The following is a 24363-nucleotide window of genomic DNA, read 5'->3' on the forward strand; positions in this document are numbered from 1 at the left end:
ACTGAATTTTTATTTGGAACTAACTCAACATGGTTTGCCATGCTATGCTAAATACATGAATTACTCAAATAGGATGCAACTTTACAAAGAATGCTATTTTAATATTGAAATAATGTGATAATCTCTACAATTATTTCAATTCAGACAAGAAGTCATATTTCTTTTGTATAGTTACCTAATTATTTAAATTTGTAACCACCAAAATTAATCACTAACTACATAGATATGCTGTGGTATATGGAATACATTCTGAATGCTACTGAGTCTTTCAGCATTTACCTTAAATAACATAATGAAGAATTTCAATAAATTTGTATCAGAAAGATTATACTGCACATAATTCTAATGCTTTTATATTTTGTGTGTGTGTCTGTGTGAGTAATGAAAAATTTATGATTTCTTAATCATAAATATTACCAAGAGCCATTTAAACAATCCCTCTGAGTAAGATACATTTTAATTTCCAATGTCTTTTATTGGGAATGTTCTATAAGTTTTACAATGAGACACATTAATCACTTTGATACTACTTAACACATTTCAAAGAGGAATGACATTTAAATTTTTTGAAAACATATTTGAGAGAGGAATGATATTTCTATTTTTTGGAATTTTTCTGTTCCATGTTTATCTCTTGAGAGGGATGTTTTTCTTCAGCTTCATTTTCATCCTCCTGTAAAACAAAACATTGAAATATTTTATGTGATTTTAAGACAAACGAGCCTGTCTCCTAGTCCTTGGGCATGCAGTATGCTATCATTGAACATCTATATATTTTTCATCTTTGTAATCCCAAAGCTACCTGTAATAATAAAATTTCCTTAAAATAATGTAGCAACATCAATAAAAAGGACAAACCAACATTAAAAAAAAACAAATTAATTACAGAAAAAAATTAACAAAAATCCTGCTAAAATACCTTAAAGGAATGAAGATAACATAGTTTGGATGTTTCCCTTGGAAATGAGCTTCATGAAAAATGTACACTGACACTGCCAGGAAACTTGCAACAGGATGTTACCATTTAGAGTAAATTTGAAATGCACTGAATTAGTTAACAATCTATCAGGGTCTCTAAAGCAACACCATTCAATTCTAAGATGTTCACTACATAAAGAGCATGAACATCTGTAGAGATTATCAGTCATCCAAGTCATGGTTGTCCCAAAGATGCTTTTTCAGGAGACAATTGGGTTTTCTTGTTTTTCTTTTGAAGATGTTTCGTTTCTCATCCAAGAAGCTTTTTCAGCTCTGACTCCTTCCATTCCTGACTATCCGGTCAGAGCTGAAGAAGCTTCTTGAATGAGAAGCGAAACATCTTCAAAAAAAACCCACAAAAAACAAGAAAGCACCTTTGGGACAAAGAACATGAAAAATATTCCTAGCTGCAAACATTAAGTGTTCTTAAACAAAATGAAAGATGTACTGGAGAAGAATCAAATGAGTGCTTGGTTAATTTGTTTATGAATTATTTCAGTTCCTTATTACAGAGAGCACTTTGATACTTCACTCTACCTTGTTCTAAACAATGTCATGTTCATCACCTGACATCTACAGAAAGCAGGAGGAGGTTGTTATGGCATCAGCAACTTGTGTGTCTACAGATCATAACACATGTAATAATTCTTATTCCATTTCTGTCCAATAGTAGCTCTAAATCCAGGAACATCAAGTTGCATACTTTTTAGAATTAACATTTTATGCAAAAACAATGAATATTATTTTACAGAATAAGTAAAGTTCTGTAAGTTTCCTTTTAACCCCAGCCATCCATGCTTAAGATACCTTTTTTGCCACGCTTGGAAGCCACTAAATTTCTCTTTTCTATCTTTTTTGATTCAAGAAATATATGAAGACTATAACATCGGCCTAAATTATAGGGTAAAAATCAAACACAAAGACATACATGAAGAGCAAATACAGAAAAGTTTCAGGCCTCCTCAGGTATTAGTGCTTTGAGTAAGTATTTTGTCTGGGTGGCCTTTGTCTTTCATAGTTGATTGACATCTGCTCTGGGCTATCCCAAAATTGCTCATTCTTACCCTCATCTTGTTAATATAAATTTATAAAATGAATCAATAAAACTAAATAAATGAATTAAATGAATTTTTGCAAAATGTTTCATATCATTTCTAATCCATTTAGGCCTCCCCCTATCCACTGAAGTACTTTCCAAATGTTTTCACTTCCTATGTCAATTATATTGAACTGAATTGCTGTGGAATTAGAATGGGAGAAATAGTTGAGAAAAACTAGAGGATCTAGAAGAGATCAAAGAGTATTAACAGAAACATTTGGAAGAAGTATAGATTAAAAGTATGATAGATAACGCGGAAAGTGAGTTGGTTAGGGAACTAGTCATTTAGCCATTACTCTGTAACAAACGAATATTTCTTTAGGCTGTAATGATAAAGTATTGGTGGCTGAGCTAGTTGAACATATTTTGCCCACATGTAAGTAGGAGAATAGAAAACTTTGAAGTCAGAGTGTGAGAAATAGCCAACAGCTTCTACATGTGGATTTCTGTAAAGTCATGACATTTTGGCATTGTTCTATTATATATCTTAATTCACCAAGAAATGTTAAAAAGAGGATGATGCATCTTCCAAAATCACCCACACTATCAATACATCAGTAAAGGCTTTGTATGTTGTTGATCTCAAGGTTGCTTGATTCATCTGGATGTAACTCAGTCTTGCAAATTCAATCTTAGCAGCCATATCAACCACATATTGTTGGAATAGATGTCCTCCTCTTAGAAGATTATTAAGCTTATTCTCATGGTTCATTAAAACCGTAGAAATCATCAAAACCGTAGAAATGGTGGTAGACTTTAGGAGAAACCCTTCCATACTTCCACCTCTCACGATACTAGACAACACAGTATCAACAGTAGAAACCTTCAAATTTCTAGGTTCTATCATATCGCAAGATCTAAAATGGACAGCTAACATCAAAAACATCATTAAAAAAGGACAACAAAGAATGTTCTTTCTGCGCCAACTCAGTAAGCTCAAACTGCCCAAGGAGCTGCTGATTCAGTTCTACAGAGGAATTATTGAGTCTGTCATTTGCACCTCTATAACTGTCTGGTTCGGTTCTGCAACCCAACAAGAAAAACACAGACTTCAGAGGATAATTAGAACTGCAGAAAAAATAATTGCTACCAACCTGCCTTCCATTGAGGACCTGTATACTGCACAAATCAAGAAGAGGGCCGTGAAAATATTTACAGACCCCTCGCATCCTGGACATAAATTGTTTCAACTCCTACCCTCAAAACGATGCTATAGAGCACTGCACACCAGAACAACTAGACACAAGAATAGTTTTTCCCCGAAGGCCATCACTCTGCTAAACAAATAATTCCATCAACACTGTCAAACTATTTACTGAATCTGCACTACTATTAATCGTTTCATAGTTCCCATCACCAATCTCTTTCCACTTATGACTGTATGACTATAACTTGTTGCTGGCAATCCTTATGATTTATATTGATATATTGACCATCAATTGTGTTGTAAATGTTGTACCTTGATGAACGTATCTTTTCTTTTATGTACACTGAGAGCATATGCACCAAGACAAATTCCTTGTGTGTCCAATCACACTTGGCCAATAAAAATTCTATTCTATTCTATTCTATTATTCAATATGCATAACAATACATTGCCATTATTTTCTTGTTGTCATTTGGAATTGATGAGATTAGCCATCATCTCCAAGAGGAAAGAAATGTATGTATGTATTGAAAGCTGTCACAGCAGCAATGGGATTTTAAAATTATTTGCAAACTATCTCCTTCTCGTTCTAGCAACAATGTGCTAGATTGATGCTAACTTAGTTCAATGTTGTTTGGTATAAGGATGCCAATTTGTGCATCAAATCTCTCATGGTCGAATGCTCATTTCTGGTCACGATCAATGACAATGGGAAGCCTCTGGCATGTCTCAAATTTGTTCTTTTGCAAGTTGAAGGGACACAATATATAGCTTCATTCCATCATTGTGGAGTATATCAATGTTCAATTCTTACACTGTTTTGAATATCATTGAAATAAATTTGTCTTGCTGGTTTGGGTCTGGCATTAAATGTTCGATGTAATGATGAATTTGCATTTGATCTCAGGAGGATTCCACCCGTTCTTATTGGAAGAACTTCTTTGGCACCAAAGGATGTAATTTGGAAGAGGCAGTTGTATAATCTGTTGTTCTTCCTGAACTTGCTTGCAATAGGTTCATCATTGCTATATAAATTAAGAAGTTCATTAGGTGGAATTTTCAAATGGTCTATCATGGTTTATCTTCATACAGCAGAAATTGGTGGTTTCCCCAGGGAATAAGAATGCATGACAGTGAGGCCATCTGACTGTGATCCTGGCACCAACATTAGCAGAACTATTATATCATGCAAGCCATGCAGTTTGTTTTGTTTTTTCTCTATTAAGGTTTTTGTTGTTGAAAGTGGATTTTTTTGTGTCCAGGAACTTTTGCAGTAGTTAGTGTTGATAGATATTCACAAATTGTTCTTTCTTTTCCCCCTCTATTTTTTCTTGTCTCTTCATTCTGTACTTTTCCTTGTGATTCTGGAGATGCATAGTCATTTCATCCTGTTCTTCATCTGTCCTTCCTGCTACATCTTGGGGACATTTGGTGTCATCTCTTGACCATGGTATCCCATCTCTTTCCATTCAGCATAATTATGCTAATGATTTGATTTGTCTTCGTTTTTACCACAATGTTGTACATTGTTTCTCTTACCTCAGAATAATTTAGAATCCCTCCCAGCTTCTCTATTGAGTTATAGGAAGCTGACAGAGACAATTTAAAAATAGATCTCAGCAACCTGAGGATGAGAGTAAGACCAGATATCTGATCTCTGGCAGCTGAAGTTTCAGAGTAGGAAAGCAGTTGAAGAGTGAAATAGAATGAGCAAGGACAAATATATAGTGATTAATATAGCTCACTTGATAAACTTTCAGTCCTACCTACCTCATAGGATTGTTGTGAAGAGATATAGGAGGATGGAGTACAATGTATAGAATCCTTGAGTTCCTAAAAAGATGGGATATAGATACATGTGCATGTTTATGTGCTGGAGAAGGGTCTCAAAAGGCAATAAAAATATCCAGGGTCACATAAAACAATAAAAAATATTCTTTATGTCCCTTAAAGTTGTTGCTTTAGCACAACTTTAGCCACAAGATGATCCAATTCCTTGCTGCTAGGTGGAGGAATGAGGGAGGGATTGTGAGACTGGATGGGAAATTATTATGAAATGTTGAAAATTAAGCAGTTGAAGAGTTCAATTAATATGATCACAGCAGTCACAATTTCCCCAAATTTTACTCTTTTTGGAATCAAGAATCCTGGATTTTGGCCACATTCTGTAACTTAACCCATCTGAAGTTCTTTGGTTCAAAAATTGTTGCCCCATAATTCAACATATTCCCAGTGAAAGATTGTAACAATGAGATTTTTATTAATATACAGATTATAGGCAATAATCAACCCATTTATTTGAATGAAATTCCTATTGGAAAACAAGCCAGCTCTACTGTAGACTAAATTGCCATAATTCATGCAAACATTTCTATTGACAATATCTACTGAGCTAAAAAAAACAGCATAATGGCAAAACTGGACAAATCCTTCCTGGATATGGTCTCCAACTGCTGATCTAGCAGGAACTATGAATTCAATAGGACGCCAAATTATGTACCAGCTTCTTCAGGGGTAACAGCACACCATTTACCACTAAAGGCAGGGCTATCTGGGTTCAGAAGACTTTTGTCCTGTTGGGATTCATCCTAAAATTGTTCTTGTCAGCTGCACAAAATAGACCAAATTTGGAAACTGACTCCACAGGAAAACTAGAATAATACCATATTGAGATTGGCTACAGAAAATAATTCTTGCAAATCTGCTTAAATTTTACATTCCCTCTTTCTTATCTGGGATGCCCCAGGTTCATTAGATTTTTTAACATTACCTCCTTTCTCTGCTAATGGATGCTTTCCTCCTTGTTATCTATGACAGTTCCTGAATATTCCCTTCAACTCATCTCCATGGTTTTCTGGCACTTTCTTCACAATTTCCAGGTACTCAAACATCAATTTCTTTAAAACTCCACAGCAAATTTAAAGCTAAGTATCTTTAGTTGTTGATACTTTATTCCAAATTAAGCTCTGGGTGGTCTCTGCCATTTGTTTTATATAGATATTAAAGGAAATAGGGGACAAATTTAAGGCTTGGGACATTCCAGTCATCCTCTTCTTTCCTACTAATTGAATGGGGATTGATTATTCAGAACGAACTAAAATTACTGCAGTAGCGGAACTTTAATGTGAAACAGATGATCTAAAAATATTTGCATGGTTGGTGGTACTGAACAGTTCTAACACATCAAACACTACAAGAAAAATTACATTCCCCATATAAAATAAGCTGCCAGCCCACCACAAAAATCAGCATTTTTTTTTTTTGGGCTTCAGGGCCAGACCTGAACCCGGACAGGAAAGGATAATGTGCTTCATCTAAAGTTTTTTTAAATTTTATTTATTTATTTATTTATGTCACACAGTATATATAAGCATAAGCATGAAATAATTGTACAATATATAAGCATATATATGAGTATAAGTATGTAATGACTATATTAATTGGATACAATCAAAGGGAACATTAGGACAGGAACGGTAGGCATGCTGGTGCTCTTATGCACGCACCTTACAGACTTCTTAGGAATGGGGTGAGGTCAATGGTAGATAGTTTTTGGTTGAAGCTTTTGGGATTTTGGGAAGAGACCACAGAGTCAGGTAGTGTATTCCAAGCATTAACAACTCTGTTACTGAAGTCATATTTTCTGCAATCAAGATTGGAGCGGTTAACATTAAGCTTAAATCTATTGTGTTAAATCTATTATCACATTACCTTCTTAACAATTTTCCACAGAAAGGTGAATTGTCTACAATAATTGGATTGAGTAAATGGCCTTTTTAAGGAACTACTGCTTTTTTCAGAGCTGGTAACATCAGTTCCTAACTCAGAGATGCCTTTACTAGCCACTTTAAATACCCTCATTCCCTCTCTAGCAGCTGAAATCAGTCAGGAGAGGCAAATAACATCCTACAAATGGCAGAGCAAATCTCACAGATTACCCTACCCTATCCTATCCTCAGAAGAGCTAAAACATCCCAAGTGACACCACAAAATCCCAGAATTCTCAAAAGATTCTGCCTAGCCCAACTTTATTTCTAACTTCAAGGGAATATAAATGATTTTGTCTTCAAAATTTCAAGCTTAAAGGTCACAGTGACCCAAGGAAAGCTCTTCTCACCTAGCATTTCTACAAGACAAAGAATAACCATTAAGAAGATTGGTGGATAGCTTTCCAGAAAGAGCTGACATTTTATTACTTTAATCAGCCAAGGGCCAAGAATGAGCTTGTTCTTTATTTTTCATAAATTCTAAATTTTTAGAATATCAGTTTATTCATCTTTATCCAAAATTTAATTATAATGGGGAAAATATTGTAAAACTATCTCTATCAAATAAAAAATGTACTGCTAACATGTATTCCATGACACCTAAGGTTTTGTAGAAGAAGCAACAAGCTGAATCTTCTGCACAGATAAAATTGATGTAGTATTAGACAGTAATTCTACAACATCTGCCCTTGGAATCTTCATGGAATTGTCAGAGCAATATTGTGTCACTTAATATCCATAAAATTGATCCAAAAGGACACTATAAGAATACAGCAAGAAACAGTAAGTTTAACTACCCCATCCTTGGTCTGTTGACGATTATTCATCAAGTAATTAAGATGCTCATACCCAAATATGCTTGATAACCAGAATAAAATGGATTTTTAAAAATTCATTAAATTAAAAGTAGTCTACGATTATTTAAACAGGGAGAATGAGGAGAAAGATAAAAATAGAACAATAGGCACTTTAAATGTTGATGGATTTTTTTTTCTTTTAACAAAGAAGGATTACTTAAAATCTAAAACCTGGTTACCACTCATTCATTCAAGCTGCTACTAGTTGAGGTAGACAGAAGGTATAATTATGAAAAACCAATGTCTACAATATATTTGTAATTTTCCATTTATGCAAATGAAAATGCTAACATTTAAAATAAACATGCTTCCTTACCAGATAAATAATAAAATGCAGTAGTGAAATTGAGAGAAATCTGCTAAAATATTAAACATTATATATATATTCCCAGATACCAGTCAACTTGTTAGGAAATCATTTTTAAAATGCAAGAAATACCATTATATATAAAATTTACTTTTCAACAGTATGTGCCACTGAGAAAGAACCGTGTCATTTTTTTTTGAAGATCAGTTATGTTTTCTTCGCCATTGATAAAAGACAATAAATTTAACTTCAAAGACACTTATGTGCTACAGCATCGTATTTTTGTCCCATCTAGTAAGGTTTCATGACAGGTCTGCCAATTTTCCAATTACTTCTACCTCCATATGTTATCTGAAGATCAGTCAGGTCTAAAATAGGAAACATGAGCATGTCAGGCAATGGCATGCTTACAATATTCTAGGAGTTAAGATCATAATTCATGCCAAGCTTCTCTGGAACATCCTAAATAAATGAAGTGACATCACAATGCCAACATTCATAAGAATGCATAGCACTTTGTATTCAATGCTAAATGGTGGTCTCCAAAGAATTAATTATGGAACTAATACATATAATTCAGAGAAATTCTCACAGGCCAACTGCAGCCTAAAGAGATCTTGACTGGGTAATTGTGACCACAGTTCTATAGTTTTTAAATACCTTTTCAGGCAATGAAAATATAACTAAATCTGAAATGCTTATGATAAAACAGTACGGCCTAAGTAGTAAATCGAAGTAATAATCTAACCAAGCAATTAAAACTGATACTAAAAAAGTATTACAAAATAATCTACTTTAATAATAATAATAAAAAAAATAAAGATTCAATATTTTTCAAACAAATTCCAGAAACTAGCAAACTTCCATACCCAATAAATGGCACTTTTAGAAGCATTTGTTCTTTTGTATATAAAATATTTAATAATATTTAATGTTCTTTTAAAGACATTAGCAATGTTTGAACTTTCAGCTAAACGGGCTATTTAAGCTAATTATAAAGGAATGATGGTCAACAGAATGAAGTTTAGAGATATTTAATGTATTTGCATTAATGTATTTTAATGTGTTTAATGTATTTGCTTCATATTACATTCAATAAAACTCCCTATCCTAAAGGAACCTACATGAACAAGATTTAATGTGTAGGATGAGTTCACTTAATGTATTTCATTTACTGCCAAATTAATCATACAATGAAAGACATATTTATGAATTTTTAGTTAAAACCATAAGTGGAAAATCTTTCAGGAAAAGCATTAATTCAGATGATACTGATTTTTTTTAAAAAAGTATTTTTCTGTCAAAGACTTGGAATGAGATTGAATTTTTCTCTGATATCCATAAACCTAATTTTAAATCTATTGGTAATTATTGCTATGGAAAGTATTTTTTCTATTATTTGCTAATTTTGTATTTCTATATTTGAATGCATAAATAGATGAAGTCAAAGGTGCTAACTAGTCCTAGTCATATGTTTTTCTTAAGGAATTCTAATATAGATTCAACTTAAATGACATAAGAAACTGTTGTAGTTGTTCCAATGTATTCTTGTATCAATCAAAAGAGTTTTATATGATTTGACTAAATGGTAAGTTAAAAAATCTTTACTTAAGGAAAAATGTGAGGAACTACAATGTGATTTACAAACAGTGTGTTTTGTTAACATAGACCATCTAGACAATGTGCTTTGCCCTGAAAGAATCAGAGAATATGCAACAAATGGTATACATTAAATATTATTAAGTACATTTATTCATCCATTTATTAGACCTCAGTTTAATAAATTCAGCATACAAAAGTTATCTGGATTTTGTAGTCTGTTGTGTTTGAAATAATCTGAAACAAAGATGATTTCTGTCAGTTTCTATCACGATACTATGACTGGAATGACATTTGCATCAATTTATACATTATTTGTATTATGATATGATGGTACAAACCACACAATTTATAATAAATTATATCATAGGAGAAAAGAGGCAAATACATGCTAATAATGTATTTGGCTGTAATGGTCACCTTTTCCACAAAATGTTAAATCAAGCTTTCACTATAATATTTATAGGCTCCAATATAATATTACAGGTAATATTTGAAACATTTAAAATAAGCACTTCCTCTGGAAAGAGTAGTAATTTTATCGCCTACTTTGGAAAAGAGATTTTTCTTATCTTTCCTTATTGATTTAAAAAAGAGATTTTTCTTATTTCCTACAAAATAATAGAAAAAAATTCCAAAGTTCATTATGAATGGAATTAAGCACATTATATTTATAGATTGCATCTTCACTTTAAGGTTGAATCAAGAACAGCCTGTATCAAAGAACTGGTATAAAGATACAGTGTTTATTGGAATTTCACAACTTTTTTGGGACTTCCCAAATTTTTTTCCAGATTTATTTTTTTTCAGCAGTTCTAATTTACTTTGTCTGGTTAACTAATTCACTACATTAGATTTCTATTTCTATATTTGGAAATGGAATACATAAATAGACAACTTGTTATTATTTAATTTTTTATCTTGTCTATTCATAAGTAGTGTGAATCTTACTTTTATGCAAACATGCTTTTCTAATGTGATTAGCTGGATTAATAGGCAAAGAGATCCGGCTGGATTGGATGGGGAAAGTCATTTTTATAGTTTTTACATTTTGTCTGTAATTTTTCTGACACTACCTGGCTGTATTAACTTAATTCATTACATATACACTTTTAACTTAAAAGTGTATGTGTAATAAATCTTTTGAGAACCCGAGCAAATTCCAGGCAAACTGTGGGTTTAAAGAACATAGATATTATTGCAGAAATGATGATTTTGTAAGTCCTTTTAAAAAGAAAATAAATTATTCCAGATAATATTCTTAAAAACTATACTTATTTCTGTAGCACATATAAAAAATTAATCAAGATTTCTTGCTTTTAAATTTGTATTCATTTATTTATCTAGAATAAGCATACAAATACACACAAACAGATGAACATACATAAAGGCTTGGATAGGTCTGTAAAATACACACAAAATACACACACACACACACATACCCCACACACAGTTTCTATATTATTACACTTGCAAAGAACTCAGACATAAATCCATAAAAACAACCATTAATAAGTCATTAAAACAAAAATACCAAATACTGAAATTCAAACGTTTAAAAATACTATGCCAATGTTGTAATGGAAATACATGTTTTAATATAAAAGAAAACATATTAAAAAAGGAATAGAGCCTGCAGGAGAAAAAACTATACATGCTATTTCTGAAATAATTAAAAGTATTTTCTGTAAATCATCTAATTACTCAAAACAGAACCGATATGTAGCTAATCCTTTGAATATATACAGAATTAAAAAAAAAACCACTATGGCCAACCATGTTCATGAATTTAAAGATGTTCCACAAATGTGATGAAACTCCTTGATTATAGAATCAAAATATATCAATTTACATTTCCTTCAGATAGAAAAATATGTAGAATTTCACACACACATTTTTAAAATAAACCTATAAAAATAATGCAAAATGAAATGGAATGTTTCTAAAGTGAAATTGCTTGTATCCCTGTGCTGACAAAACTTAAAGAGAGCAATAGGAAGAACAAAAAAGAAAAAGAAAAAAGGGAGATCAACCTGAATCAAACAGATGGATGTAAACATTCGCTTTCACAACTTTCCATTTTATAGAAGACAAATTCCATTCTTTATAGGAGGTGACAAGATGTAGTTCTGAAGAATGAAATGTCAGACAATTATCTCTCCAGGAACTAAAAGAGAATTCTATATATAGATCATACATCATCAATCGATTCATAATGCTAGTAAGAATCGAATTGTAAAAATATGTGTAATAAAGCATACCTATAATTTGCCATTTTGTTAAATCAGCATAAGACATATGTCACAGACTGTCCTAGCTCAAGAATAATAAATGCTACTATGCTAGGTAGCAAAAGTAAAATCAAGTAATTTTAGCTACATAGATAGGGGTAGAGGTATACAGTATGCATCAGGCCTTAAAAGGAAAATAAGGAAACAATCAAATTCTTCCAGAATCTTTCTACTGAACTCAATAACAAGAAATCACATATGTAACTATGAAAGTCAGCAAATCAATTATTTCCAAATGTCTGAAAAGACCATCTCTTCATCTATACCCTGGCTCTTATGTTTCTGATAAACTGAACTTCAGCTCACAAAAGCTTGTCTTTTAATAAAATTGGTTGGTCAGAAAAGGTGCTTTCAGACTCCTGGTTTTTTTGACACTGGCCTTCTTAATCAGATATGTAATTTTTCCTACTTCTTCCTTTCATCAAGTGTATCAATATACTCTGATAGAACTAAATAACTGATTTTATAAGCATGTGAAGCTGGAAATGAAAGATAATTAAATATAGTGAACATGTAAAAGGCCTCCCTAACCCTATTTTCACCTCTCAAAAACAGAACAAGAAAAAGTGGCAATTTAATTTCACTAGTTAAAAGTAAAACCTCTTTCACTACATTAGAGGTATGAATTCACAGCCTTGCAAGCTATTATAATTTTTAAAACAAATTTAAAAACTCAAAGAGTAGGTCTCCCAGGATTTAAAGAAGCAAAAACAAAATTCTAATGATTAAAATAAAGTCATTATATAAAGCAACCAATATTGTGCAAGATAATAGTGTGGCTGCTGGTGCTTTAAAAAGTATATGGCAATATGGTTTCTGTCATGCTGCAACTAGACATCAGGGAACAATCAGGCTCCAAGGATCATTTTATAAAGAAGTCCCAAATGTAATTTAAGAGAGTCACAGCATAGCAGAAAACCTGGAAGGATATTTCTATCATTTGTCATCAATCATGTTAGAAGAAATACCCAGTTGGTACCTGTCATAGTTCTTTCTTCAGCAAACATTTCTCACATTAAAATAAAACAAAATAATAAAATAAATAAAACAGTGCACGAATTCAAATACTGGTTGCTGGCTGAGTTGCAATGGGATGAGATTCTCCAAATTGCCATACAGAAAACATTCTGCTTTAGAGATTTAGAAAATGTGGTGTTCTTGCAATAACAATAGCAACAACAAAGAAACACCTTGAGGAAGAGCTGCAGGCAATGTAAAGGGAGATATGAAATATTAAACTAAAAGAACTGGTATCAATGTTTTGGGTGCATTGGAGAAATAAAAACCAAAAATATTGAAATATTTAAAATATTTTTCTAATTTTAAATGTAAAATGCAACATTAACATTATGGCGAAGGTTGTAGAGAGTGCGGTGGCATGTCAACTACCCCAGTACCTGGATGAAACCGTCTATCTAGACCCGTTCCAGTCCAGCTTCTGGCCCGGATAGAGTACGGAGATGGCTTTGGTCGCGTTGGTGGATGATCTCTGGAGGGCCAGGGATAAGGGTTACTCCTCTGCCCTGGTCCTATTAGATCTCTCAGCGGCTTTCGATACCATCGACCATGGTATCCTGCTGTGCCGGTTGGAGGGGTTGGGAGTGGGAGGCACCTTTTATCGGTGGTTCTCCTCCTACCTCTCTGACCGGATGCAGACGGTGTTGACAGGGGGCAGAGATCGACCCCGAGGCGCCTCATGTGTGGGATGCCGCAGGGGTCGATTCTCTCGCCTCTCCTGTTCAACATCTATATGAAGCCGCTGGGTGAGATCATCAGTGGTTTTGGGGTGAGGTACCAACTGTATGCTGACGATACGCAGCTGTACTTTTCCACCCCAGGCCACCCCAACGAAGCTATCGAAGTACTGTCCCGGTGTCTGGAAGCCGTACGGGTCTGGATGGAGAGGAACAGGCTCATGCTCAATCCCTCCAAGACGGAGTGGCTGTGGATGCCGGCACCCCGGTACAGTCAGCTGCAGCCGCGGCTGACTGTTGGGGGTGAGTCATTAGCTCTGATGGAAAGGGTGTGCAACTTGGGCGTTCTCCTGGATGGGCGGTTGTCATTTGAAGATCACCTGACGACTGTCTCCAGGAGAGCTTTTTATCAGGTTCGCCTGATTTGCCAGTTGCGCCCCTTCCTGGACCGGGATGCCCTATGCACAGTCACTCATGCTCTTGTTACTTCTTGCTTGGATTACTGCAATGCTCTCTACATGGGGCTCCTCTTGAAGAGCACTCGGAGGCTCCAGTTAGTCCATAATGCAGCTGCGCGGGTGATAGAGGGAGCGGTTCGGAACTCCCATGTAACACCCATCCTGCGCAGACTGCACTGGCTGCCTGTTGTCTTCCGGATGCGCTTCAAGGTATTGGTTACCATCTTTAAAGTGCTCCATGGCTTAGAACCGGGATATTTACGAGACTACCTACTGCCATCTTGTATCTCCCAGCGACCTGTGCGTTCTCACAGAGAGGGATTCCTTAGGGTGCCGTCAGCCAAGCAATGTCAACTGGCGGCCCCCAGGGGAAGAGCCTTCTCTGTTGGGGCTCCCACCCTGTGGAACGAGCTTCCCCCTGGACTTTGACAAATACCTGACCTTCGGACCTTTCGCCGCGAACTTAAGACTTATTTGTTTCGTCTTGCTGGACTGGCTTGAATTTTAATTTCAATTTTTAGCTGATTTTATGGGGTTTTAATTTTATATTAACTTTTAGTGTTACTTGTATTTTAATATTAGGCCAAATTTAATAAGTTTTTTAATGTTTGTTTTTAATATTGTATGTATTGCTGTATTTTTATTCTGGCTGTAAACCGCCCTGAGTCCTTCGGGAGAAGGGCGGTATACAAATTAAAATATTATTATTATTATTATTATTATTATTATTATTATTATTATTATTATTATTATTATTATTATTATTATTATTATTATTATTATTATTATTATTATTATATACAAAAATTGTGCAGGTGAAGTAAAGGGTGGGATGGGCTTTGGACTTTTTCCAGAAGCTGTTTTATTAAAAACATCAGACATGAAAGTACGAATAAAAAAAATCAAGATTGCCTTCACTTTTATAACTCCAAAACAAAACAAAAGAAATGGATGCTGATAAGCATCCCATCATCAACTGCTATGTGAATTGTTGCACAAGCTACATTTAACACCACCACTGCTGAATGTTGCAATGTATTTCTATAACTATGAAACCATAGATATGATGGTCAACTCTTACTGAAGAACTTAAATGAATTCATTTTCCAGAAAAGAAAGATTCTCTACTCTTGCTTTTTTGTCATTCCCTTTTCCTGATGGAGGATTTTCTACCTGCCTAACATAAGGTGCCAAGCTTGAAGAAAATATGCATTCAAAGGGCAACAGCCTCTGAGCTAAATCAGCCCCCCCAGTTAATGGAAAGTACACTGAACTTTCTAGTGCATAAGGGGCCTTTTCCCTGTCTCCCTCTTTTGGAATGTGTTATGGACTAACCCTATAATGAAGCCCAGGATGAGAATGCAGATAGGACTGAAACACTTCTTTAGTACTGGATATTACAAGCAAATATCAATTTTCTATGATACATGGCAGGCTCCTGTCACTGCATCTATTTAGTGATAAAGCAGCTGTTTGTTTCCCAAGGAAAGGAGACCCTTGCAACATGGATCATTTTCATAGTGACAGACTTGACAAGTTTGACATTTACTTCATGAAATATTCTGAACCAGCCATCAAGAGAATGCACCCTCTGGGGCCACGGAAAAACTGACAATTTTTCCTTTTAACATGCATCTGTTATTTCTCACTGTCAAATAAAACCAACCAATTTCTTAATGACAATTCTCTTTTCATGTCTGACAATTTTTAAAGTTGAAGCTAGGAGTGAAATAACCTTTTAATGTCACTAACTACTGACCCTTAATTAATGGATTACAGCCACACAGCCCCATTTTGTTCAAGAAGAAAAGTGCCAGCCTGAAATTGCAAAAGGAAGCATTGCAATTATGCAATTCAGGCACATTGCTCTAGATGGCAATGCAGGACTTCATTAGGATTTCAGCAACATAAAAAACATCAAAAAATATTTTAGGGTTTATAAACACCTGCATGTTTATCTCAAAACAAACTCCTTTAATTTGTATTGATACGATAACTTCAAGGATTAAAAAAAACAGGTCTGCCAGTTTCTGCATATTTCATTTACTTGTTCTAATTCTGATCAAACAGATATGTGTACCACTGCAGACTCTTCACAGCCAGTTTTCATTTATGCTCACTACAGTGTTATGAGTTTATGCCAGATCCCCAAGTCTCCCATCTGCTTCTCTGCTTCTCTCTTCTGATTAGGAAGCAGCCTCTCCACAGAGTGGCCCTTCTGGCTGACCGCCACAACAGTTGTGACTTTCAGCTGGTCAGCAGTTCTGCTTTAGGACCTCAGCCAAATCTTTACTAAGGAAATGAAGCTGACTTTTTTGAGTGGGGATTTGGAGGGAAATGCTCACTTCTGCTGGTACTAGATAGGAAAAGATGTAATGGCAGTAGCTGAATAGTTTCTAAGAGTCCTTTCCAGATGAATTTTTATTCAGTGTATTTGAAGAGGAGGAAGTTGCATCAAGTTAAATTTATCAGTTTTAGTGAAGACAAAATCCATGTAATCTGAGTTACCTCCAGCCAGAACAATAAATTGTCAATGTCTACAGTGGCTTAGGAGTCCATCAAAGTGAACTAATAGAAAACACATTTTCCTATTTGTATATACATATATTTTAGAGACACAAAATGTTCCTCCTCTCACTACAAAATACATTTTCAGTCCTATGCATTTTCATGTATTTTCCTTGGAATATATAAACATGCTAAAAATACTGTGTGTGATGCCGTCTCACCACAGCAATGATAGAAATATTCCTAATCACTTCCTTGCCAAGTGGGCACATCAGGGGAAATATTGACTAGCCTGTAAACTTTGTTAAGCAAAGATTAAGACATGAATCTACCAGACGATAAGAAAGGTCGGCAGCTTGGTGGTTCAGATTCCTACTATAGGTCTCTTGGGTGAACAAGGGGTTGGACTAGATGACCTCCAAGGTCCCTTCCAACTCTGTTACTGTTATCTGATCACTGACAATGTACTCAACAATATTAGAAGTTTGCAGTAAAATATACTTTAAAAATTTTACAATGTGAAATACTGGTACATTAGTATGTGGGATCAAGTGGAAATTAAAACTGAATCCGGTAGAGCTTTTCTTATGGTATAAAACTGCTGACTAAGGCTTAGACCAACACTTACACTTTAAAATCTAGAATAATGAAAATGATAAGGAAAATTGAAACAGAAAGAGACAAATCAAAAAGCAACATACTTTTTCACAGTAAGAAAAAACAACAGGTCTCTTAGACCACAGAAAGGCATCTATCTTACAACTGGCTTTTCTGAGCTGTTGATTTTAACATTTTTTGTGTTCTAATATTGTCATTTAAATTTTTTTTGTTATTATTTGAAAGTGTTTGAGGCTGAATAACAAGGGAAAATCTTGTAATAATAAAATAAAAATCTGTTAAATGTACTGAATTGCTGCTAAGATAATGAGATACTTTGGGATAATTATGTATTCCATCTTTTATGAAAGTAATTCACTAGACATACAAATATTAGAGGGACATCTATGTGATCTGCAATAAGTGATCTACGTACTCTCTCTTTTGTTATAGGCACCATCATTTCCGTTTAGGACATGGCTGTTGGGTTTCTGGCCAGTGTTCTAGCAACAGTGTTGTCCATTCAGTATAATAAAATGGGGTAGATAGTGACATACAGGAGTCCTTAACTTACAACAGTTCATTTAGTGACTGTTCAAAGTTACAACAGCACTGAAAGAAGTGACTTATGACCGTTTTTCAGTTACAACCTTTGTAGCATCCCCATGATCATGTGATCAAAATTCAGATGTCTGACAACTGGTTCATATTTATGACCATTGATGTGTCTCTAGGTCATGTGATCACATTTGTGACCTTCTGACAAGCAAATTCAATAGGGAAACCAGATTCAGTTAACAAACAGGATACTAACTTATCAACTGATTCACTTAACAACTGAGGCAAGAAAGGTCGTAAAATGGGGCAAAACTTACTTAACAAATTTTCACTTAACAACAGAAAATTTTGTGCACAATTGTGGTCATAAGTCAAGGATTACTTGTATTTCAAAAGTATGCAGAAACACAGAGATATTATTTAACCAGGGTACCACATTTGCTATTTGTTATTCCTAGATTAACCTGGAGTAACCTTGAATTAACCTTCAAGCCTTGGAGATCACAAATCTTCCCATAATGTAGGAACATGAAATAAGAGAGGGGGAGGCGGGTTGCTTAGAATTCTGAGAAATGGTGGATGAATATCTTATTTTCCATATTATTTACAATGAATTCGTATTTTTGATACTTTCTCTTATTGCTCCTAGTTATGACTTTCCACTTTGGAGCATGTATCACTAATCATTTGTTCATTCATTCACTGTCTATGGCTTAAGTGGGATACACACACAAACCCTACTGTTTTTTTTTTGTGGGGTTGTTTGGCATCCCCTCCCATGTGAAGCTGGAAGCTAAATCAGATTATGATTTTCACCTCAGTGAACCTTTTTTTCCCCTCAGAAAGATTTCCATCAGCCTACCCTGAAAAAGCTCCAAGTCTGAAGTCTCCATGGCTTTCTTATGCTGAACTACAAATTTCCTGGCAGCAATGAGGAAGCCAACCTATGGTCACTAGAGCTTCTGGAATGCCCTGAAATGGCATTACCAATAGGAAGTGTGGGAAATTAAAAGAATGGTTCATGACAGGCATCACTGCTTTAATTACACTGAATCCTATTCAAATACAGTTTTAGATTTCCACATACCCATATTTAATTGCTTTGAACGATAGATTTATATAATCATCTACATATTGATATTGATATCAATATTAATATAGATATATGCACATGCCTGATGTATCACATTTTGATACTTGATGCCAGCATTTTATAAGGTATTGTCAGATTTGTAAATGTTCAGCATCTATTATAAACAGCATTCAACAGCACTGTACTGAATCAGCAAATGCAAATGACAAAAAAAAAAAATGCAGATAATTCATCTCAGCTATTAAAAATCTTGGCTATATTGAAAAAAGGGTAAAATATGCAAAATGAATGTTTCTAACCTAAATTAATTAAAATGTTAATGTTTTACATTTCTACTATAATCTTCAAACGGTGAATTTATTTTATAGTAATAAATGTTCAGATCATTAAGTAAAATTCAAAATCTGAGTTACTTGCTACACTTAGTAACCTCTCTACCCATTCTATTCTGTCTTTTTTAATTCTGTTTTTCTAATGCATTGAATAAGCAATAGAGGAACACAATTCAATTTCCTGGAGTTGCATATTTGGAATTTTTATTTCATTTACTATAAAGAGAAATTAATATACAATTCTACACTGAATTCCCACTTTGGAACGCAATGATTGCTACTGAAATGAACTTACCATAAATGCTTCATTAAATTTACAGTAAAAAGAAATGAAAAGGGGGATGGTGGTGCCAGCAAGAAACCTCATATATAATGAGATAAAGGTTAAAGCTGTACAATAAATTTATAACAACTAGGGGATTCTTAGCAGATCCATGAATCTGGAAGCATACAAAGGAATTGCAAAGACTGAATGCTAATACTGAGATTCAGAATCAGGTATACACGTGGATTCAAATATGCTTTTTTATTAAAAAGATACCCATACATATATACAACTAAATTCATTTAAAAATTTACCAATTCAAAGGGCAGTCCAAGAAAAATATCTCAACTGTAAAAGAAATACTAATACTGAAATATACTAAAGATACCCAAGCCTCCACCCAACCATAACCTTGCATTTAAAAATACCCATTAAAGGATGAAATACCTGACATCTGGCTCACTTGTTCGGTTATCTCACTTGGCTATCTGTTTACTGCTCACTGCTCCATGCCACATTACAAGCCAGTATGATTTTAGATTAGTTGGTTGCTATCCATTTTAGGAATGTTTACTCTGAAATAAGTACATATTCCTTTGTTCAAGGAGTAGGCACAGGATTACCTTTTAAACCGAGATTAAATTTGGAGATCTCAGTAAAAAGTACATTTAACAAAGTAATCCTAATCAATTCGAGAACAAATTGAGATGGCTAATCTTAATGCATCAAAATAATGATGTTCTTGAATTTATTTTAATGTATTTATTTATCAAGTCTGTACATTATCAAATCTTTAGTGTAGCTCTCAAAAATATATAGTTATTACCCAAAGTAGTTTGTTAGGGAGAGGAGCAGCAAATAAATTAATAATTAAATAAATAATAAAATATAAAATTAAAGATGGTAAGATAATAAAATTCCAACATACATAAATAAAATTACAAACATACAATAATATAATTGCTAAATTATATTTTTATTATAAATTATATAAATTATATTTTAATTATATATGTATAATAATATATTATATAATGCATTAGCATTATAAAAAATGCTAATGCATTCCAATCTTAGTCATTGTGTCCACATACCAATATGATAGTGGTTTTTCAATTACGTTCACATGCAATGGTTTTGTTGTTGCTTTATTCTACTTCGTAGCAAAGTATACTGGAATTCCCATTCATTTATTCAAGTTAATCAAGATTTATCAAAATAAACTAAATGTCCAACTCCTGCTGACAGGCCAGGTGCTTCCTTACTTGGGGCAAGGGATCTAATCATAGGAGTTGACTAAGAGGCACAAATGACATTTCCTTTATGAACATTGGCTTCCCATCAGCTTTCGAGTACAATTTAAAGATTTAAAGCATTGGAATTAAGCTATATGAGCCGGATGCATCATGTGCAGGCCACCACATCCCAGCTCAACAAATAGGAAAAACATTACAAAACATCACGTGACGGCAACGTGACATGGCGAATTTGACACCTGTGAGTTAAGGCATCAGGCTAGAAACCAGGAGATTGTGAGTTCTCGTTTGCCTTAGGCAGTAAGCCAGTTGAGTATCCTTGCTCTAATCTCGTGATGGCGAACCTCTGGCACAGGTGCCAGAGGTTGCGTGCAGAGCCCTCTCGGGGGGAAGCACGCCATCGCCAGCTGCTCTTCTGGTGCGTATATGCGTGCCGGCCAGGTGATCTTGGCACAAGCTGGTGCACATGCACCTGCCGGCCAGCTAGTTTTCGGGTTTCTGGTGCCCTGGCACACACACACATTCCGGTTTTGGCACTCAGTGACAGAAAGGTTTGCCATCATTGGTCTAATCATTCTCTTAGCTCTAGGAAACAAGCAAGAGTAAAACACTTTTGAAATCTTGCTAAGAAAACAGCAGGCTGTTGTATAGGCAATTGTCAGGAGCCAACATTGACTTGAAAATTAAAAAACAAAAACACCATCCTATAAAACTGTTTATGTCTTGTCATCAGGTTATCACAGACCATATCCACCCACTGAATTGATGCAATTATTGGTTCATTCTGGGAGTTGCACCTAATTGTCCCCCTTTTTTAGAAACGAAGAGTTTCAAAAATACAGAGATGCTTTCTCTACATCCCTCTCCCTCTAATGCGGTCAGACTCCGGAAATCATTGGAGATTGCTTTATCTCTGACATTGTCTGCCTGAGATTTTCCACAGGGATTTTGGTTGCAATACATACATTTTTTTTGGATTCTGTCAAATCATATTAATTGTATTTTTATACCCTGCTAGCTACCAAATCTTGTCATTAAGGTAGCCTAAAAATTTGATAAAAATGAATAGGAAGGAAAATAATTTTCAGTAATTCTTTTTTCTCATGAGGCTCCTTTGTCTTCATTTTAAATCTATTCAAGATTATTGATAACCTAATCTTTTCCCCATTTTTTATTATTTTAATGAATGAAATCATGTCAACTTGCAGCTATGTTAAAGTCAGAAACCTTAATTGCAATGATCTTTTTAAAATAAATAGTGCATTTCTCAATAAAAGAAACCATGTTCTAACCAGAAACCATGTTCTAACCAGAAACCATATATCTAATGATATATGTTAAACAATATCAACCTCCTTTGGTATTTTCCATCTTTTTCCTGACCTCTGAATGGAGATCTTGTCTGAGACTTCATCTCTGCAAGGCTCATTGAATTTCAGACTGACCTTTATACTTAGATATAAGAAAAAGAAGCAGTTTCTATGCATTGAGATTTCTCTTTAAATGTTATATTATCAAAATCAGAATTTTACTTGTCTTGTTCACAAAAGAAACCCTACTTGTATAAAATTTTATTTTCCCAATCATGTTTAATGCTTGCCTTTTTGAAAAAGGTGATTTTAAATTATGTGATTAATAAATTTAAGATTTATGCTTGACACAATGACTCTCTAATATAAAAAGTAATTTATACTTTAGTTTAATCAGGTAGTAACATTTTATCTTCTGCCCTGCCTCACTATCAAAGCCTTTCAGAAAATCGTACAATAGAAATATCAAGAACAACATCTATTTTCCAAGGGTCTCTATAGAAGAAAGACTTGCAAATAGTTTAACATTGGTATTGGTTTCTTATACAAAAAGCAAGCATGCACAACGTTGTATAAACTAAGCACAAATGTGCCTACTTCTCAAAGGAATGAAAGGCCTGAAAAGGAATTCACAAACAGCATGTCACCTTAAGAACTTCTTGAGGTCATGCCCCTAAAACCTGACAGTAGCTACTTTCATAAACAAGGCATTGAATTTATGGAATTCCCTGGCAAAACTGCTTATCAGAAGAAAAACAGCTGGTTGTGTAAATTTTACACTATTTTGAGGTGGTATAATCCTCAACACCAGAGAATTTGAAGTATTCTGTGTATGCTATTGTATATTTTCAGAAAAGCCAATTCCACCCCTATCCTTGATTAACTTGGAAGACAGAGCTTTTGTTGAAATACTCCAACCCAAAAGGATACACAGGTTAGTCCAGAGCTGCCGGCAACCCAGTCAATGAGCACTGCCAAGAATAGCTACTTTATTTTAATTTATTTTGTTGTTGTCTGACTCCAATCCTTTCCTATTATTAGAAATTGAATGGCTTTTTTTTTTTTGGACTTTCAATAGAAGCCAGTAAGATCTTGATATCTATGTGGTTTCTAGTTTGCAGCCATTATGCTGAACATAGTTATTTATTGATGCTTTGAATAGTTTGGGGTACATATATGTAGATAAAGGTAAAAAACTTAACCAAGTTATTTATTATAAGAGAGAAATTTCAGTAACTAAAGTCTAAATGATGTTTCAGAAGAGAATGCTATTTTCGTATACTTAAATAATTAAATTTGGATGTAGTATAAAAGTATCAAAGCCTTTGGATTAATATTCATATTATTCACAAGTTTCAATAATGAAATATATTTCAATATTGCAAGTATTTTAAGTATTTTAAACATGTGTGAGTAATAGTAAAGCGTAACTGTGAAGGACAGCTGTGTAAAGCATTCAAAAAAGAGGATTTTTTTGCCAAGCATTTAAGTGCAACTTAAATATCTCTTTTCAAAACATATGTAAAATATATAAAAATATTATAACATCACCATCAAATTAACTGAGAAGGTCTCACAGAAGAAGAAAGGCCCTTAAGGACTCCTTTCTCAAAAGTGGTGGTTAGAGGTAAAACACAATTCCCGGGGGATCAAATTCTTTAGTTCAGGAACAAGGCAGGATAAAGCCTTTTTCCACATGAATATAAACAATTCTCCTTAATTAGGAGCATCTACAGAGCAGATAGGGTTAAAGTGGAAAAAGCAATTCTGTCAGAAAGTCACACACTAATCCTTTTACACTTTTAAAGATTAAAACCAACACCTTGACATTTATTTACTGAAATGAATATGCTACCCAGCTCAAGCAGATATTGATGGTTTACATTTTTTTAAAAAAAATCAACCTTCAGCACAATAATTATGTACCGCCCAAAAGATAGCTACCTAGCCAGCATAAAATCTTTAAAACAAACAAAAAAACAAACAAACACCCAATTAAGTAATCTGAAATTTTCCAGTTTGTGAAACATCAACACACAGTATCCTAGATATACACAGATATACTACTCAGATTCAATTTTCAGATCTGGTTTATTTCAGTCCAGCAGCACCTCTAGTTTATCTGTTTACATTTTCATGTAGTTTACCAACATCTATCACATTACTGAATTTTGGTAAATATTATTACCCTAGAATCATCACCACCTCCCTATCCCACTCAGAATCTTGCGACCCCATTTGGTCCTT

General features: G+C 34.2%; 1 protein-coding gene across 5 annotated transcripts in view; it reads right to left on the reverse strand.

The window, feature by feature from the left end:
• Nucleotides 1-454: 454 nt before the first annotated feature.
• Nucleotides 455-24363, reverse strand: part of PHF14 (PHD finger protein 14) — a 181268-nt gene continuing 157359 nt past the window's right edge. For 3 of the 5 annotated variants that reach the window (XM_058180691.1, XM_058180688.1, XM_058180687.1), the window contains one exon: nucleotides 455-673. In XM_058180691.1, coding sequence (XP_058036674.1) covers nucleotides 628-673 — 46 coding nt within the window. In that variant the 3' untranslated portion in view covers nucleotides 455-627. Of the gene's footprint in view, nucleotides 674-4994; nucleotides 5058-24363 lie in introns of all 5 variants that reach the window. The other 2 variants (XM_058180685.1, XM_058180686.1) reach the window with 1 other exon arrangement.

Source organism: Ahaetulla prasina, chromosome 4 (genome assembly GCF_028640845.1).
Source record: "Ahaetulla prasina isolate Xishuangbanna chromosome 4, ASM2864084v1, whole genome shotgun sequence".
NCBI classification, from domain to species: domain Eukaryota; kingdom Metazoa; phylum Chordata; class Lepidosauria; order Squamata; family Colubridae; genus Ahaetulla; species Ahaetulla prasina.